The following is an 18815-nucleotide window of genomic DNA, read 5'->3' on the forward strand; positions in this document are numbered from 1 at the left end:
TTGTTGTCAGGAGATTCTAGTCTACATTTGTAGGATTTCCAGCAAAGATAAAAAGTATGAAGCCATTTTCAGAACCAAGACAAGCAGTGTTTGGGAGAACAAATGGGAGGAAGAATGCTGTGTTATTGAACTTCATTCAGATTTTCACTAACTGCATGAAAACAGGTGAATATTTCCATGGAGGTGTTAACTCTGTGGACCTTCTTTAGCGAACTCCAGGCCTCTCTCTAATAAAGCGCTGCTCCCCCCCAAAACCACTGACCCACAAGCCACTAAAACCCCCTACTAGTGACGCCAATATGAGATAACTGCCAGTTGGAACTGGACCGCGGGATCCCCAGCCCGACTCGAATGTGTATTTGTGGGCAGCAGAATGATCACTTTCATCCCAGAAGAGCCTGCCAATTCATCTTACACCACCATTGGCCGCAGGGAAACTGACCAATTATCTTTTCCTTCCTGCATCTTGATTTTTTCCAAACCAGCAAGTGGTGGATGTATCATTTCCCCAACCTCAGCCGTTTGAGGTGGTGTAAATCTCTTAATAAGTACACACGGACACGTATAGCAGTTATATTTGGAGAGCAGCTTCTCCTGACCGCCCCAGCAGCCACCTAGACAGGCAGTCCTCAGTATGTGTGTAGCAGAGCCTTCATTCCTTCTATCAGGGTCAAAGAGAAGACAGGCCATGTGTTAGCGTGAATAAGAAGATATTTCTATGTGTGTTTGCCCGTTCAGAACGTGTTCCTGAGTAACAGCACGGAGCAGACTGTTGGTCCGGAGGGCGGGAAACACACTCATAGAAACCTACACACATGCCCACACACTGTCTTTGGCAACGTTATATGTGTGAAAACAAACAGCTGCTCAGACAGATTAGTCATAACTGAGTGTTTCTCACACAGGCTCACACATGAAAAGTGTGCTGATGAGTAGAAAGTCGTCAAAAAGGACTCGACTGCTTCTGTTTTTTTCCTTGTTAAAACATTCATAGAACACGCCTTGATATTGTCCTGTTTTTGGTGAGTTTTGTGCATTTAGTGGGAATGCTTCTCCGTGGTTGGACCGGATGTTAAATGTTAACGACAATGTTAACAACAGTTTGACCCATTGTTGTTTGAATATTTCAAAAAGGCATGAAATGCATCATTATGCCTTTGTTTGTTGAATATTTCTAGCCTTCAGGAATTGTTCACTTGGTTTGAACTGCAACTGTTTCACTCCCAGAATGGTACATTTGTAAATCTTCCACTTTTCATTCAGGGTAGAGCACAAGATCAGACACAATTGGAGCTGATCTGTCAAAAGAATTTGCTTCAACTTGCCTAAGACTGAATCGTCATTGGAATTTCGAGGAAAGTTGATTTATTGACTGTGTTACAAGAATTGAGAATCAGGTGTCTTTCACTTGCTCTTATGCTTTGCGTTTGACGTCTTGTGTGTCCCAGGTTTCTATATCATTGGTATAGAGAGGATGTAAGGGAGGCCGTGGGCACGAATAAATGGACATAGCGGTAAACGAGAGGAAACTTTACCCATGGGTCAGCCTCCAAGCCAAGATATATTGCCCATGGGTCAGTGGAGAGAAAGGACGGGCAAAATCCATATTGGTCGGTCTGCTTGCCCCCTTTATATAGTGATAAAATATTCAAATCCAGCCATTACTTCACATTAGGCTGCTCTGCAGAGATGCCAGGGAGAAAACCACAGAATGTATACATGCTGGTTCGCGCACAGTTTTGGTGCATTGATAGTTACATTAAAATCTCTCCCAGCCATTAGAGGAGTAGCCCTCATCCGGACGCTGACATTTAAGATGTGTCCACATGTAGAGCCCATGCGTGCTTGATTGAGTGCGTGTGTGTTAGGTGCACATATGTGTGTACATAGAAGCATGATCACAGTTCAAAGTTTTTTTTCTACCATCTAATTGAAAGGGACATCACGACGACTAGGGCTCTAAGTGTGTCGATAAAGCTGATGTGGTAAGCATGCTTCACTTAGTGGAGTCTCACCTGCTTTTAGGCACACACTCGAACACATCCCGCTGTTTTATCACTTGAATCTGGAAGACTTACTTAGCAAGAGGGACTCAATAATCTGTATTTTTATCAAAAGGTTAAGAAGGTAGTATACACTATGGTGTCTTTACAATTACGGCAACCAATGTAATTCAAATGAAGGGAATTGGGGATTGTTCAACTGTATTTCTAAAGTGAGTAAATTGCGCTGCCGGCTTCAAAGTCATATTAGTAAACAGTTAACAACCAACTTGCTATCACGAGACAATTTCAGTTACGCGGTACAATTACGCCCTTTTCTGTAACTGGAACAGCTTCAGCATGCAGACACATTGTTCAGGTGAATGACTCTGTCTTTGTTGGTTTTTGTCTGATGAATACTTGCCTTTATAGCTGTAGGTTCTGTTCAAGGCAATGTGATGATGGATAAATGTTTCCGTATAAATCCCACTATCTGCGCTAATCCTCTGTTTTTAGACTGATGACTGCGTGCTCTTGATGCTTCGTCTTGACTCACACTTCTGAGTAAATGATGTGTCACTGCAACCTGAGCGCCTTCACATGAAGATAAAATGATTATAGCTGTTGGGAGGAAAAGTAATTTTTCAAAAATAGATGCGTGTGGACTTTCGTGGTCTTATCTGTGGACCCTGCAGGTGCAGATTAATTCATGTGTACTTTCTCGCCAATGTATTTCAAGGTCTGCTGACGTTCTAATAATATTGTTGTCTTCTGAGGCCGGAGCCTGGCGACAGTCTGTCACTTACACAACCTCTCAGTGAGTCAGTGTGGGCTGGTTTAAGCAGTAGATATCAATGAAGTCCATCGTCTGAATCTGTGGTGGATTTATGACACTTTAATTAAGCGCTTCAAAGTTGTCAAACTTACAGGCTCCACTTCTAATTTATGCAGAACAAAGTGAGTATTTCTGCTGCTTGACTCCTACTGTTTTTTAACCTTTCGCTTTATATGCAGTTCAGTTTGGGTCCTGACACTCACTGCACATATCTAATCCTTCCTTTTACGCTGTTGTTCCAGGGCACAGAGTGAAGCTAGAAGACCCTCAGAAGATGCAGTTCTCGGAAAGACTCTCGGAGATCGAGCGGTACCGATCTATGCGGATAGCACCGGTGAACAATAATCGGCCCATTCACCAAAGCCACCTCAGCACCTCACAAGGTGAGGACCGATGATATATTCCTTCAGCCCCAATGTCCTCACATAACTAGCACAACATGGAAGTGCTGCTGGCTACACTCCCACCGGAGAGTGAAAGAAACAAACATTTATTCTGTGTCACTATATTTATTAACAGGGATATAAGTGACCTTAAATACAAATCTGCAACACATCAACACGTTCAACGGTAACCTGGCCAAGAACCCTTCATGTGTGCTTCCTCTGAGGTTTTCACTTTAGTTCCCCTAATTTATGAGCTGGCCTGTGCATTTGCTGTCAGCTCTGTCCCCAGATGCCTAGCCTTGGTGGGTCCAGACCCCACAGAGTGCGGGGTTGACTCTGCAGCCAGGTGGCATGGCGGACGCTGGCAGCCGAGCTTGGCTCAGGTGCTGAAGCGGGCCCCCGCACACCTCACACGGCAGCCTCTGGAATGTAGCAGCTGCCCGCTACCTTGGCAATCACGTCACTCTCAGCCTGGGCGAATGTGCGGGGGTGAGGAAGGGCAGGGGCAGGATGGTGTGATGGAGGGGAGGGGGCTGTGTCAGCCTGGTGTGTACTGTGAACAGCTGCGTGGGTGATGGCTGGAGTGAAGATGAGTGTTCGCCCTCTGTCATATGTCAGAGCCTCTTTAACAGGATGCCATGTCTCGAAGGCACGTAGACTAAACACACACCAGCATATGCCCTCCACACTCGCCCACTCCAGAGTTCTCATGCTAGCTAATGAACCTCATTACCTTTGTGTCAGCGTGTTGCTGTGCACAGGAGTACTTGTCTGGCAGTGCCGTGTGGGAGTATTATCAGCGTTTATCGCAACTATGCACCAACGTTCGGCCTTGTGATCAGCTTAGCCAGCACTGACTCACCAAAATCTAACAGCTGACTGTCGATAAGACGGGCGCTTTTACACTCGGTCCCGCTTTCATGCACTTGCTGTTGAGTTTGGTCCCTTGTACAGTCTCTGCCGTGAAGAAAACATGCCAGCCTGTCATAAAAACTTGCAGATACGGTGAAGACAAACACTGCAGAGATTCAACACAATACACCCAGTGTGATGAGAATTTACTGATAGTTTAGAGTCTGGCACGGGCCCTGTCGGTTGTAAGCCAATGAAAAGCCCCCTGCAGCTAAGCTTGTAGAGGGAGCTTTCTGAGACTTGTTCATGGAGGGACGAGGGGGCGACTTGGGTAGACATTGTCGAGACAGCAGATAAGGAGCAGCTCTTTGCTTTGCTCTTGTCTGCCTCACACAGGATTAGAGCAGGAATTAAAGTGTCATTGACTTGTCAGGCTTCAAAGGGCTGTGATGTTGCAACTCACACATGTACAGTATATACACTGCGAGCAGACACAAAACATTACCTCCAGTCGGATCTGTCAGAGACCGTAAAGGCCTTGAAGCTTCATGTTACAGCTGGCACCTACTGGAGGCCGTCTCTGCCGGGGAAGGGCTGAAAGAAAAACCGCACACCTTAATCTGTGGTATTACCGTCATGACGGCACACCGCAGGGCAAGAGTGGTAAAATAATTAAATAAGAGCAGCGAGGCCTTTTCCCTCCCACCTCTTCTATCAGACAGGAGATGTGTGTCACGTCATGCACCGACAGCACCGAGTTATTTCAGGCAAACAGAAATAGGTCTGTTGTAATGCGTCCCATTAAAAGACACAGAGGTGTTTACGTATAAACAGTACACACTGCTGCTCTGCTTTTGGCACCAACGCCAGGCGCAGTTGTGTTCTGCAGAACATTTTAATCCCGTGGCTTGTTTGTTTGAGAATCACGGGCTGATAGATCACCCATCAACAAGTTATTATTAGATAGATCCCTGTCTCGCAGCTACAATACATGTCCTCCATCGTCTGCTGTTGTCCTCCCTCCACTGAATGAGAAAATACACACTCTCCTGAAGACAGTTGGTCGTCCAGTGTTGTTGACAACAGAACGCCAGACATCTGCTCAGCGAGGATCTTTCTAAGTCACACACATACAAGAGATTGCACCACAGTCTCATCGAAAACACAAAACACACAAATCCAGTTCTGTTTTACTATTGCAAGTGTCGGAGCCCCAGACAGACGGGGTAATTAAGAGCTCATTACAGTGCGTGCAGTGACAGGATACCTGCGCTCTGGCAGACGACGCGCTCCCTGCTTGTTTTTGTTCTGTGGCCACAGGTAAGCCTGCCAGACATGCAGAGAGATCCTCAGCAAGGGCAGAGTGTATCAGGGTGTGAGTGAGTGAGTTTTAAATGCGTGTGCAGTCGAGCAAATCTGACACCCTCACCATCAAGAACTCATTCTGGTTTTCCAAACCTCAAATGTTATAACAGTACAGACTGCCCCTGAAGGGGAGGTTTATGTTTACATTACCGTACGTACTTTTCAGGTTGAATCTAATTTCATTTTTCATGCATGGTTTTGAAGAGTAAAGTATGGGAAGGAGCACCAACTCCAAAGAGTTGTGATCATTTATCCTGGTGAATTACATACGTATACACACTGGATTACTTGTAAGCCGCTCTTTTTTTAGATTTTGAATTCAAGAAAAACTTTTGATGTCAGTATAGATTTCCTTCATCAAAGTGGTGAACAAATTACAATTTTGCTGTGTTTCCATTTTCAAAACTCAACAAGCCCCTGGCATGGCCTCTGAAAGGCTGCCCAGACAAAAGCACTTCTTTCAACTTAAATGTGCTTGAACAGTTAAAGGGTGGGGGTGTGGTGCCGCAGCAATTTAATCATCCAAAAGAAAGTCCTGGCACTTTTGAGGCAGTATCGTTTGACATGTTATTTATCCCAACACCTGTGTGATCCTCTGAAGATGAATATCAGATACTATCACCACGCTCTGCTGTCCCTGTGCCTTTGATCTGCAAGTGTCTTTGAAAGTCTCTGTCTGAATTTGTGATGCTATTGTGAACAGCTGAATCAAGTTCAATTACTATGTTGAGGAATATTACAACTGTTTTTATAGTGAATGCTCAGCTGTGTCTGCAAATTCAGCAGCACGCTCCTGGAGTTTCCCCTGGACCCAACTTTATTAGGGCAAAGTTCCTTTTAAAAGAGAACACGCACCACTCCTCTATCCGCCAAAGTGACCACACTGTTTGCTCCACATAAACATGTTGGCCGGGCCCCCATGTTCGAGGCAGCGCTTGCCTCCATCACTCACAAGATATCTGAATTAATTTACTCCACCAGAACGACATGATCAGCCAATTACAACTGAGAGCTCTGCAGGAAATTAGCATCATCGGAAGGCTGTGGTGTGGACCTTCTTCTGTAGGTGTCGCTGCAGATGTCGATGTCTGCCAAACCCAGACAGGAAGTTGATCTGCTGGAGCCAATGCAACCAAAGCGAGCGGGATACTGGACCAGCCCTTTAGACACTTTGTTTAACTCGTGCACCCCACTATTTACACAATATGTCAATGGCCGTCGAGGAGTTTATTTGTTATGCTGCCTGAAAGCTTCACTTGTGGTTTCTTTTTTGTGACCTGGAGATGAATAATTCAAACTGAAAATGTTTCTGTTATTCAACAAGAAAAAACCTCTTTGAAGTTCCCTTCTTGGTTAAAAAAAGAAAAAAGAGAAATGAGAGCACACTGCTCATTTGCCAGCCTCCAATGTTTGGGTAAGTTATAATTTCACATCAGAGTCAGGCTGAGTTTTACATTTCAGCAATTACACAAACTACATGTGAGCCATGAACAGACCCTATTGAGTTCGAGGGAGGAGGTTAGGGCCGGGGGCCGACGGGCGCTCAAAGAGAACCAGGATTTTTCAGCCCAAGTGTTTGTTTTTGCTCATGTTATAAGTGAGGGCTCAAAAGACATATCAGATGTCCCACATAGCAGAGCCAAGGCCATGTTTCTTCCCTCTAACACGCTCTGCCCTTCGCTGGCGTCTTTAATTCTCTCGCTCGTTCGCTCGACGCCTAGGGCCTAAGTGAAACAGGAAGCACGCACAAGGGCCGGCATTCACTGTGTCTCAATGACATGCTTCATTTCAGCAGTTGCGTTACATGTGGCATAGGCGTCGCTGAATCCAAAATCACGAGGATGATCTTCTTGCTGGCAGGTCTTTATCGACACATAAATTCCAAGCGTGTGTTTGTTTGTGCTCACACAAGTCTAGCAGTGATCCAGAGCTGGTCATTGGAGTCCCCACTTTGTCCACTCCCTGCCCCGCCCCTCATCTCCACCCAAGGCCTGGCCCACTTATTAACAGGGGTAATCTGTGACTCTGGTATTGACACTGTCTGCTGGCCAATCAAAATATTTGAAGGAAATGTTTATTTTCTTGAGCGAATCACACCAGCTGCTTTCAAGCCTCTCTGAATAAGTCCATTTATGTGTGTAAGAATTTGCCATTGTGAGGAATCGTGCGCCTCTCTGAGAGACTGAGTGCTGATTTAGGTTTTTGCAAAGGAAGTAGAACTTTGGGGGAAGTACAGATCTTACATGCTGAGTCCACAGTAGCTATAGGTGTACCCAAAGTACCACCCTTCTCTGCTTCTGGCATCCTCCTACTTCCTAATTGGCACGACGGGAGGCTAGCAGTTTACTATGGTGCGGTATCTCAAAAGCGGAAAGGAGAGACATAGTGTTACCACATGTTTGACTAGACCTGGGAAATTTGTGGTTGTATAAAGCCGTATTTCCACAGCAGCCTCTAGCATTCTCTGTTTTCAAGTGATGGCTGACTTGGTCGTACAGGACAACAGTTTTATTTATTTGTTATATAAATATATTAGAGATACTTATTATTACAGCTTTATCTATTGCTAGCTGTACGCAATGTAATGCAACACCTGGTTAGAGTGCAAGACTCAGGATTTTGAGCTCTGCTTCTTGTTGACCTGATGCGTCGTATTGATACAATGGACCTAGCAAAGCTCCACTACCTTTCCATTGCCGAAGCACATTTTGCAATGTTCTCGGAGGAATGTTGCTGACTTCAGTGTTGCCCAGGTGCCGAGATTTCCACTGCCTTCTGTCCCAGTTGTCTTGGTATCACTGCATCACCTCAGACTGAAGTAAATAGGCTTTGTTTGTGTCAATCTTCTTGTGGTGTCACCATGGAGTGTGAAACAGGGTCCCACGCGTTCGGCCAACAGGTCGCTGACCTCTCTCCACCTCCTGTCAGCTTTGCTGGACAGTCTACTGAGTGTTCTGCATTTCGCAGGCCTCTGTTGTCTCACCTTAAACACCCAAAAATATCACCGCCGGCTGCCGTTGGGCATGTTTTTTCCAGGCTTGGTCTCACCACAGTGAGAAAGCTGCTCCTCCTCTTCCCAGTCGTCACCACTTGGTCAGCAGAGGCGGACCTGTGACAGGAAGACACATCTCCGACATGCCAGCTGTCAAGACAGTTTTGACAAGTCTGACATGATGTTTTTGTGTGCCTCAGTTACCCTTTCAGCAACATGTAAATTATGTTCCGAAACTATTCCTGACATCAGTCCTAATCTGCCTTTTATGTCTTTGTGCACAGCAGCTCTGTGGCCGGAGCAGATGGACACTCCTAATCTGAAGACTTGCAAAGTGGAGGAAGACTTGAGAACTTGGCCAGGTGAGACACTGCGTTAACCATCCTTGTGGAAACAATGTTTTTAGTATTCGTGTCAAATTTGATTCGAAAAGTACCAGTCCATATTTGCATATACTGATTCATGCGCCATGATTTGAAGTGTGTAATGACTGATAATAGCGACATGACGCCAAACGAACAAGAGGGGTTAATCAGGTCATGTTGAAAATAAAATTCCATTCATGCCTCTGTGACATGAAACACACTTACAGGCACATAGACATCATTGAAGCTCATTTAAATAGCAAAGACACTTCACACATTCCAGTGTCAAAGCTCAACACATTTTAATAAGCAGCCGTTTTTACACCACCGGTTGCCAAACACATTTCAGAAAGTGGCAAAGCTTGAAAGGTGGGTCACAAAAAAGGTGTGCCATTGGGTCTCATAGAATTGGCTGTCCAAAAGCATTTACACAACCCAAACCTCCGAACCAGAATCCACCAAAAAGATTTGCTCAGTCATCTCCGTGTACTGTGATGAAGTTTAGAATGAAGTAGCACTATCATCGTCACATCATAAGATATATATAAAGCGTGCTGTAAAGCCTGAGGCAAAAACTTGTTTACAGATACTTCAGTGTGAATCAGATTTAAAATTCAGGAAATGAGGGAGAAGGCAGTGCAGAGTACAGTGACTGTGCCTGTACTGTAATTCTTAATGGTGCAGCAGTTGTTGGGGTGCATTAAGTCAAATGATGCAGCAACAAATCTCTCGTAATCTCTGTGTCTATCACTCATTGTTTTTTCCTTCGAGTGATACACAACCTCCTCGCCCTCATGGAAAATCACTTCATTTACAAATGTATAAATCATTTCATCTTGTTTCGTTGATACATTAGGAAAATCAGCAGCTTTTCGCAATCACAAATTTTCTTATGTCTTGCTTGTATTGCACGTGACAAGTTAGACACATGCAAAATCCAACGCGCTCACACGATGCCGTGCTTTACGCGGATGAGGCTTTGGGGCTGTTGACCGCGGTGCCACATTTCAGAGGTGATTATTATTTGCATCTGACATGATGTGCTGGTCTCCAATCCTCAGCACTTAAATAAACACCTGGAGATCATTTGTGTTCATTTGGATCTCCTATTCTTTGGTCTGCACAGCGGCGCCTCGGCACCAGCGTCATGTTGCCCTGTCATCCTCACATCTACAGTCACTGCTCATGCTTGCGGCATCCACCGTCTACAGCGTAGTAAATCCCGGTGAAGATATTTACCTCAGCTGGGAGTCAAGTTCAGCCGCTGATATAACTATAGCACAGTGTGGGTGATGTAAGGGGGAATTATTACTGTCCTTATGAGAACTTCATCTCCATCACATTGCTTACTTGTTGCTTCGTTGCCATATGTGGAGAACACTGTGGTTTCCAAGAAAGTTGGCCGTATCTGACGACTTTATCTGGTCCATATGACACCATATTTCTAGTATGGGGAAATGGATTTTCAAAGCATATCCCGACTGGTGTGGCCCTGGCTTCATCTCTTCATTCACCTGATTTGCCTGAGACACCATTCCGGGCTGTTTGCCGTCACAGTTTGCATCAAGCCTGTGTAAACATTTCACAGGTGAGCGCCTGGATTTGCATCCCCACATTTGCAGCCACCGTATGCAGATGTCCACCTAACCTGCTGACATTCACACACGGTGATCGCCCCGAACCCCTATGTTAACAAGCAAAATCAGTTTCTCTCATAAGCAAATGAGTCAAACCTCCTGGGTTACACGCTTCAGTGTGGACTAGTGGACTCTTTAAGTTGAGCAGAAAGCCAGCAGAGGAGGAGGAATCTACTCCTGGTCATCCAAAATGAAACGAGAGAAATGCTCCAAAGATAGAGGAGCACTGGAGCTGGAACACTCTGTTCTCTATAAAAGCTCTGCCTGCAACTCTTCTCGAGTGGGAACATCACAGACGGTAGACTGTTCCAGCTCGCCCTCTGGGGTCTGTACCCTCTCCTGTCCCTGCAATTTAGTCAACACATTTCAGACGGGTCTAATGGAGATCATGTGTGGGTTCGGGCCAGAGAGGTTAGGCCGCTTGGCAAGGAAGACGTTGCTGCAGAGATACACGACTGTAACCACAGCCACAACAACACGGCCGACATTGACTTAAGGTGGGGGAAGGGGCAGCCGTCAGGTATGCGGCCTGTTTAAAGTAGTTCTAAGGCCCACTGGAAATGTTTTCTTCTCCAATCTTTGTCTGGAGTTTATCGCCTCCTCCAGAGGGAGCTGCTGTATTGCAGAGGGGCTTCACCTGGCCTCCAGCCAAGTGCTTGATGCTGCACAAGCCCATTAAGGTGTTGTGATAAGTGTCCCGTCCAGTTTCCCCTGACAAAACACAGTAGCCGATCCCTGGTGCAGTTTAACCAACACATTTCCACCAATTCCAATTTAACTGAGATCATGAATGGGGTGGGCAGCAGCAGCCGGAGACATCAAGTCACCCACACCACAGATCCCCTCCCCGACTTCACCAACAAAGCTAAATATAGGGCAGACACAGGGAGATGAAGGGATGGAGCGAGTGCCAGTGAGGGAAAGTGAACACAGGCAGTTTGGGAGCCCGGTAGGAATTAGTGGGCCGGCTCCACTTCACCCGAATCAACAGCAGCTGAAGACTTGAATTTTCCTCGTGTGAAATCAGATACGGAGCCTGGTAGACTCTGGAAAAAGAAACAAGCCCTTGCCCCCCCGCCACCACTGCCACCAACACCACCATCTTCCTCATCCCGAAAATACGAGGAAATACATGTGTAGAAAGGAGAAAAGTCGAAGCCAAGGAAATTGGAAACTGATTTTTTTGTGTGCAACTGAAAATGGACACAGACCACCAGACATAAGGGAAAGACATTTTTAACAAGGCTGTGGCACGCAACTTTGGCATTCTCCCCCCTCGGGGCTGTGACGTGCAAATGCTTGCTATTTCTCAAATACAGGCTCTCTTTTCTCTGCCATCCAAATCCACATTTTACACTTGCGAGTCATGTGGACACATAAGGGCCGTAGAAGCCACAAACAAATAAATCGGCACTTCAGTTTTGAGTGTGAACAAGCATCAGGTGTAGGATGATATTTCAACATGAAGTATGAAGAACTTCTGCGCTTTTTTTTGGGACACATCAAACTTGTTACATGGGATTCAATTTGAAAAACGCTACAATTTGTCAATTTGTTGTCAGGAGCTAAGTTTAATTAAATGAAGTCACAAGAAAACCATCTTTTCCTGAACTTCATCCTCCTTCGGTTTGCGCCAGCATTTACATAGATATCAGGTTTCAAACATAATGAATATGTATGCTTGGGTTTGTGGCCTCATCGTTCATCAAACATAACACCAGAACTGTGTGGACACAGATGTGATTTTCAAAAGAAAGGGATCTGCGATTGTAGCAGTTAGCATGGCAATGGTAGCCTACCCTATCGGAGGTCACCTTACTCTGAGTTCTCCTTCCCTCATAGTTCACCCAAGCAAAAACACAAGTCCAACTTTGCAACAGAATCACAAATTATATGTTGTTTCATTTTAATATAAACAAGTATAAGAATGAATCTTGGAATTACTTACACATCAAGCAGCAGTCTATCAGCCTGCACTGCCAAATCTCTCGATCGACTGACTTCCTTTTGTGCGGAGTTTCATTAGACACTCCATATATTGTCAGTGTCTTTCAAAAATGCTTATTGAAGTTGTACAAAATCCCCCACAGCTCTTCTCACATTGATCCAACAAAGATACTGTAAGTCTCTGTGTTTGACTGATTTTAGGTGAAGTGTGTAGACGGCTGCCCCAAGGGGACATTTTCATTATCCTGGTTTGAGGAATGTCCTGCTGTCAGAGCCTTTTAAGATACATCACGCACAAATATCTTTCATGCCGTTGTATGGAATAGTCTAAACAAGCAGTTTGGATTCCTGACGCCAATACCACACTGATATTCATGAATAATATGGAAGATCTCCATATTATTTTCAGGATGGGTGGGCGGATCATAATACGTGTCACCCCCACCGACTCAGAATAGAGCGACCAGACTGTCATTAAGGTTTTTGCGGATAGTCTTGCAGAGGGAGGCCTCTCTGTCTGAAGTTTGTCTTTAACTGGCATCACACTCACTCTCCTGGCAGACAGACACACTCAGAAAGGCAGCAGTCTTGCAAGGGCACCCCCTCAAAGATTACAAGAGAATCATGTTATAAAGAGTCACACACGCTAAGCAGAAGTTCCAACTTCAGGGAACCTAAGGACTCAAACCTGCTGGGTGGCATTGCATGTTGTCTAGAGGAGAGGTGTCTGTCAAACAGCACCAAGTAAACAAGAAACACCGTGTAAGACCAAACAGGATTAACATTTAATCATTTGATGAAGTGGCCCTAGTGGGACCACACCCAAAGAGAAGCCTTGACACTTGCAGTGAATGGTATGGCACTTGTAGTGTGGAAGGTGGGAGGTTCTAATGTGCCTTTTTTCCACTTCTGCAGGGACTACGGACATCTTCCAGCAGAGGACGACCTTCCCATCTCTGTCACCACTGACGGACCCTCGCTTCTCAGATCCCCGCATGCACTACCCGGGGGCCTTCCCTTACTCCGCCAACACTTCCAGCACTGGCATCAGTGGCCTCAGCATGTCAGCTTCATCCAGATACCACACCTACCTGCCCCCTCCCTACACAAACAACCAGACCCAGAACTTCCAGTCCAACTCCTACCTGTATTATGGCGCAGGTTCCGGTTCTTACCAGTTTTCCATGGTAGCTCCAGGAAACACCGGGGGAGAACGCTCTCCTACCCGCTTGCTTTCCTGCTCAGGGGCCGGGGGCACTGGAGGGACCAACAGTCTGATGAACGCAGGCCTGAACACCCAGAGTGAAGGGGTGGAGGCCGACGGCAGCCACAGCAATTCTCCCACAACCATGAGTGCCTCTGGCCGCCTGGATGAGTCCGTCTGGAGGCCTTACTGACTCACTGACAGCCAGGCAATCCAGCGAAAGGAAGGAGTTGGTCAAGAGAGCTGAACGAAACAAGCTGAACACTGAAAGAACCAGAGATGATGCATGTTCTGATTGCTCACTGAAGACTCCTTCAACTCGCCGTGCATTTTCTACGTTTTGAGTGAACTCTTGCACTGTTATGAATTCTCTAAACATGAAGATCAGCTGAACTGCAACGAGGAGAAGCCATAGAAACATTTCAGGAAATGAGTGGATCAATAAGTTACAAGCCGAACATTCACTGACTCATCTGACTTGATCCACTCACGCAGGGGAGATGAGCGACTAAATGTTTGTTCTTCAGTGACTCCATCCGAAGCTGTAGAAATCTGAGCTTTAGCCTCCCCAAAATACTTTTGTCCATTGGGAAAAATATCTTCTGTCTTTTCACTTACGTAGTACATTATTGCCTAATTTATGATCCAAGCCATCTGAGGAACAGTGACAATCGATGGAAAGGGGAGCATATTGGGCGTCACCACTCACATGCTGCATTGTTCTGGTTTCAAAACTCAGGCGTCACACCCTGTTGTGCCTACTCGCCATTCAATACATCATCAAAACTCCAATCGCGTATTTAAAACTGGATGATGACAGTTAACTTTAAATATTTATTTGAGCCAAATTCTGAGGAAATGTATGCATACCCCTGTCTCCTTAAATCATTTCCTTCAACCTTTCCTTTTTTATAAACACACACACACACATATATATATATATATATGTTCTCGTAAATGGTTGGAATTTCTGTAATATATTGATAGTAAATTATGAAACAAACTTTCATGTAATTATTATTTCCAATGTAGCTTTGATGCACTAAAAACTTTCGATTTTTCCGAATGAACCACGCCCAATGATGACGCCTTTGAAATGCTTTCCAAACTGCCTATCTATGCTGAATACGCTTAATTTTTTGCACTATGTTTTCTGGTTTCCATTTATTATCTGAAGAAAGAAAAATGTTAATGTACATATTTGACAAACCCTGAAAGTCTCTTTGCCAGCATGCTAGGTGCTTTAATAATGTTTTTGAGATTCAGTTGATGGCATAATCTATACTTCTATTTATTTCCTCTGATTTGGTCATCATATTGAGCTGGTTGTCACCGAGCTGCTGTCTTCCTCTGAATCTAAATCTTCTCAAATATGTAGAAGCTTTCCCTGCACTGACAGACAAACCTTATGCTAGCTTGCTAGCGTACTTCATTGTACTTACTCTTATTCAAGTTGCAATCCATGCAGTTGCATTTATTTATAACGCCCATTCAAAGACGTGATTCAAACAATTGATGAACATACGCATTGCATTAGTGGCGTTAACAGATATAACACATAATACAAAGAGCTTTATAATGCGTGCAGTGCATTTCTTTTTTATGGTGACTCTCATATAAAAAAAAAATCTGGTCTGATGACTGCGAATCAAGTATAACATGAGAAAACAGATGGGAAAAAACCGAGGCCACAATTATATTACAAAGGGCTACAAAACACTTGACACAAAACATTACACAAATCCCCGTAGCATTAGCAACACAAACGCAATGTTCTCAAGACACTTTTCATGTCTGATCAAGGGCTTTCATGCCATGGTTGCAGTTTTAGTATTGCAACTCATTTAAATGCAATAGATTCCGTGAGCTTTTTCAAGGTAGGTAGGTAGCCTGTTTATGCATTTATTAAAAATGTAACCTAAGTAAACGCATTCCTGCATCACAGGTGTGTGTGTGTGTGTGTGTGTATGGATGCTTCTCTGCGTCTGTTTGTAGTCAACCCTGGATGAGGAGGTGTGCAAGGATGAGGTGTAGTTCAGAGAGGAACTACTCCTCCATGAATGGTCTCTTCTTACCAACATGAAGGCAATTATGCAAAGGAAGCAAAAAAAAAACGGTGTTGTTGTGCAACGTCCCTTTGTTCTGTGAAGTCGGACTCTCTTTGAAGCTCCGAATCTGTCTCTTTTTTTGTCTCATTAACCGATGCCCGGAGCTCCGACCTCTGCCAACATTTCACACGGCTCCTCTTCAGCCAAACCTTTGTATCAGATGTCTACTGGGGAAAACAAACTAGGAGCAGATTAGTTCTAGTCATTGCTTTCAAGCACTTGCTGCTCAGGTCATAAGTTATGCAAGATTTTATTTTTAAAAAGGACCCTTTGGCTTGTTTATCATTCCTGTCGCTTTTTTGATGAAGACAAAAAGCATGTTCCCTTCCTCCTCCAGGAGTCTTTCCTTTGAGTGGAACTCATGCAGCTAGAGAAGCCGTACGTCTTTGAGTGAGTGTGCGGCTCCTTCCAAAGAAAAACCAAAGACTTCCCAACTGCCTGCACTGAATGATCTCTGCTGTCATTCTCATCAGGACATGTACATTTGTTGTTGTTATTGGATCAAAGAGCACAATGTTAATTCTTCTGTTCTTTTTAAAAGAATTCCCTTTCTCGTATATCTCTCCATTTCTTATTATGCTCAAAGCATGTACGTCTGAAAATGTTAATTTAAAAAAAACTGTTGTATGTAATTTCATCATTGATGCTTCTGTATTGAGTGCTTGTAAAGTTTGCCGATAATGTAGTTTTTAATTCTTTTAATTAAAAAATACACAACTTAAAAGCCTCCATGAGTCTTTATAGTAAAGTAAGTGAACAAATAAAGTTCTTCACATCATTGACTTCCTATGATCCCTCCTCAGTATCTTATTGACAATAGAGGGAAGGACAGACGGCCAAGGTTCTTTAGTTTCTAGATTTAGTGGTCAATCTATGCTCAAGCGATGCTCCACAGAGGCAGCTAAAGTGGCTCAGCATAACTCTTCTCTCATGGCACATATTTTGAGGGTTTCATACTCTTCAGTACCAATTGCTGCCTTTGTTTTGCACAGTAAAAAGTGCAGTTTTATATTCAAAAGTAAATCAAACATTTTTTTAATGTACATATTTACATACAAAAAGTAATGTATTTTTACATATATATATATAGACCCCATCATCATGTATGACATGGGTAAAAAAAAAAAAAACGTATATAAAAATAAATACATATATATATATATATATATATATATATATATATATATATATATATATATACATATATATATATATATATATATATATATATATATATACACAACTGTGTTTCGCCTATTTTATTTAATTGGGATCGGCAGTAACCAACTAAAATCCAAATTAAGCTGAAAAGATAATATGAAGAAACTGGCGCCACACTCATTTTTATATTTCATCATGAATCACTGGATGTTCTGATTTTCTTTGTAGTGCTTTTGATCTAATTTGGATTCGGGCTCAATGTCCCCATCATTAGCGAGAGTGGAAACAGTGCTGCAGAAATGTCGCTGCTGTTATACAGCTGGTACTCCAGAACCAATTCAATATAATCAAGTATTGCATGTCAATACTGCTGCACATTCAGCGCTGGGGAGACAATTTAGCGGAAGCTACCCACAGAACCATGATGCGAGCAATTCACATTCAAAACAGTGGTTGGTTGGTTTATAACTGAGCTGAATAATGCTTCAAAAAAAAGGTTGGAAATTAATTCTAAAGTATCATCAAAGATGATGTTTTTCTAAAGACAGCCCGGCAATAACAATTACAAACTTTTTCTTCATGGTTTCTTCATTCCTATTGTTGATACACCATCAATACAATCTTTCACTGCCAAGCCTTCCCAAGTATGAAACTCAATTCTTCAGTCTTCAGCACATTTTTGTTAAAACACAGACGTGTTGAAAGTTGCAAAAATGAAGGAGACGCGAAGGCGGATTTCTTTGGCCATCGTGAACGCAGACACCATCAGCTTCCTGAGAGAGAACTTGAGTTGAATGCGAGCCGATCTTCATTCCAAACATTTCACAAGCCAGCGTCGGTAGCTCCTTCCTGATTTAATACTTATCCTCGTCTGTCCCATTACTGTGACGTGGGCGTGCAATTACACACACTTCTCAGGGGATTGTAAACGTCTACGCTGTCAACACGGCGCTACCCAGAGCGTAAATAAAGCACAGCTCAGGAATCCACCGCCGCCCTGGCAGCCGCCGTGTTCGCACATGTCTATCGGTTGTTCAAAACAATACAGACGTTTGGAATCCTTGTTGTCTTGTGGTTAATTTGCTCTCAAACATATTTATGCTTCATAATATCTAACAGCTGAGATGCTACCAAGTGCTGTGTTTACCTGAAACTCAACACCAACCATGACTTTAAACGAAAACCACCTGTTGAATCACAGAGGGTCGTTTCTTGCTGTACTTTTTCAACTACGTTGCTTTTCCTCATTGGTTTTCTTAAGGAGACTGTCAGCAATAGTCTCTTGGCAATAAAGCCGGTGAACCTTCAACTTCACCCGCTCAGCTCGATAAGTTGCTAGCTAAACTTTTAGCTAGCTAGGGTGCTGCGCTTTTGAACGACTCCTGGTAGGGATTTCAAGAATGGATTATCTTGAGGAAGGCCATGGGTGTATCTAGGACATACCTGAGAAATGATATGCCTCCAGTGACCTGTTACGATTATATTACAACATATTACAACATTTTAATTTACTTTAACAGTTTGCTCTCCAGACAACACGGAACCTTTGTAAGTGCAGGAGTTTCTGGTCCACTGATCACACTTAGACTTAGACTTAGACTAGACTTTATTGATCCCTTTGGGATGACTGCCTCCAGGAAATTTACATTTCCAGCAGCAATAGAGGCAAGAAAGGGCATGCAGTCAGGAAGAGCATCACACAGAGAATAAAAAATAACAATACTAATAAAATAAGAATAAAAATTAACCAAAATAAAATTATTATTAAAATTAAACTAGATTAAAATAGGTTATTGCACCAGAGAGACGGTTATTGCACGTTGAACAAGTGTCCATTACTGCACTGATGCACAAGTCACGTGGCAGCTAGGATGATAACAACAACAACAAACATGGAGGAATCCCTGAACAAAAGCAAACAAAAGCTTCTGTTTGCTTTTGTTCAGGGATGTTTTTCACTACACAATGACCAGGGTTTCCA

The 18815-nt window shown here is 43.7% G+C and overlaps 1 protein-coding gene across 3 annotated transcripts in view; it reads left to right on the forward strand.

Annotated features, from left to right (window-relative positions):
- The window catches only part of runx3 (RUNX family transcription factor 3), a 48767-nt gene extending 32414 nt beyond the window's left edge, over window positions 1-16353 (forward strand). For 2 of the 3 annotated variants that reach the window (XM_053845664.1, XM_053845665.1), the window contains 3 exons: window positions 3060-3200; window positions 8700-8774; window positions 13277-16353. In XM_053845664.1, the coding sequence (XP_053701639.1) occupies window positions 3060-3200; window positions 8700-8774; window positions 13277-13758 (698 nt within the window). In that variant the 3' untranslated portion in view covers window positions 13759-16353. Of the gene's footprint in view, window positions 1-3059; window positions 3201-8696; window positions 8775-13276 lie in introns of all 3 variants that reach the window. The other variant, XM_053845663.1, reaches the window with a different exon arrangement.
- Window positions 16354-18815: the final 2462 nt, after the last annotated feature.

The sequence above is a fragment of the Synchiropus splendidus genome, chromosome 16 (assembly GCF_027744825.2).
Source record: "Synchiropus splendidus isolate RoL2022-P1 chromosome 16, RoL_Sspl_1.0, whole genome shotgun sequence".
NCBI lineage: Eukaryota > Metazoa > Chordata > Actinopteri > Syngnathiformes > Callionymidae > Synchiropus > Synchiropus splendidus.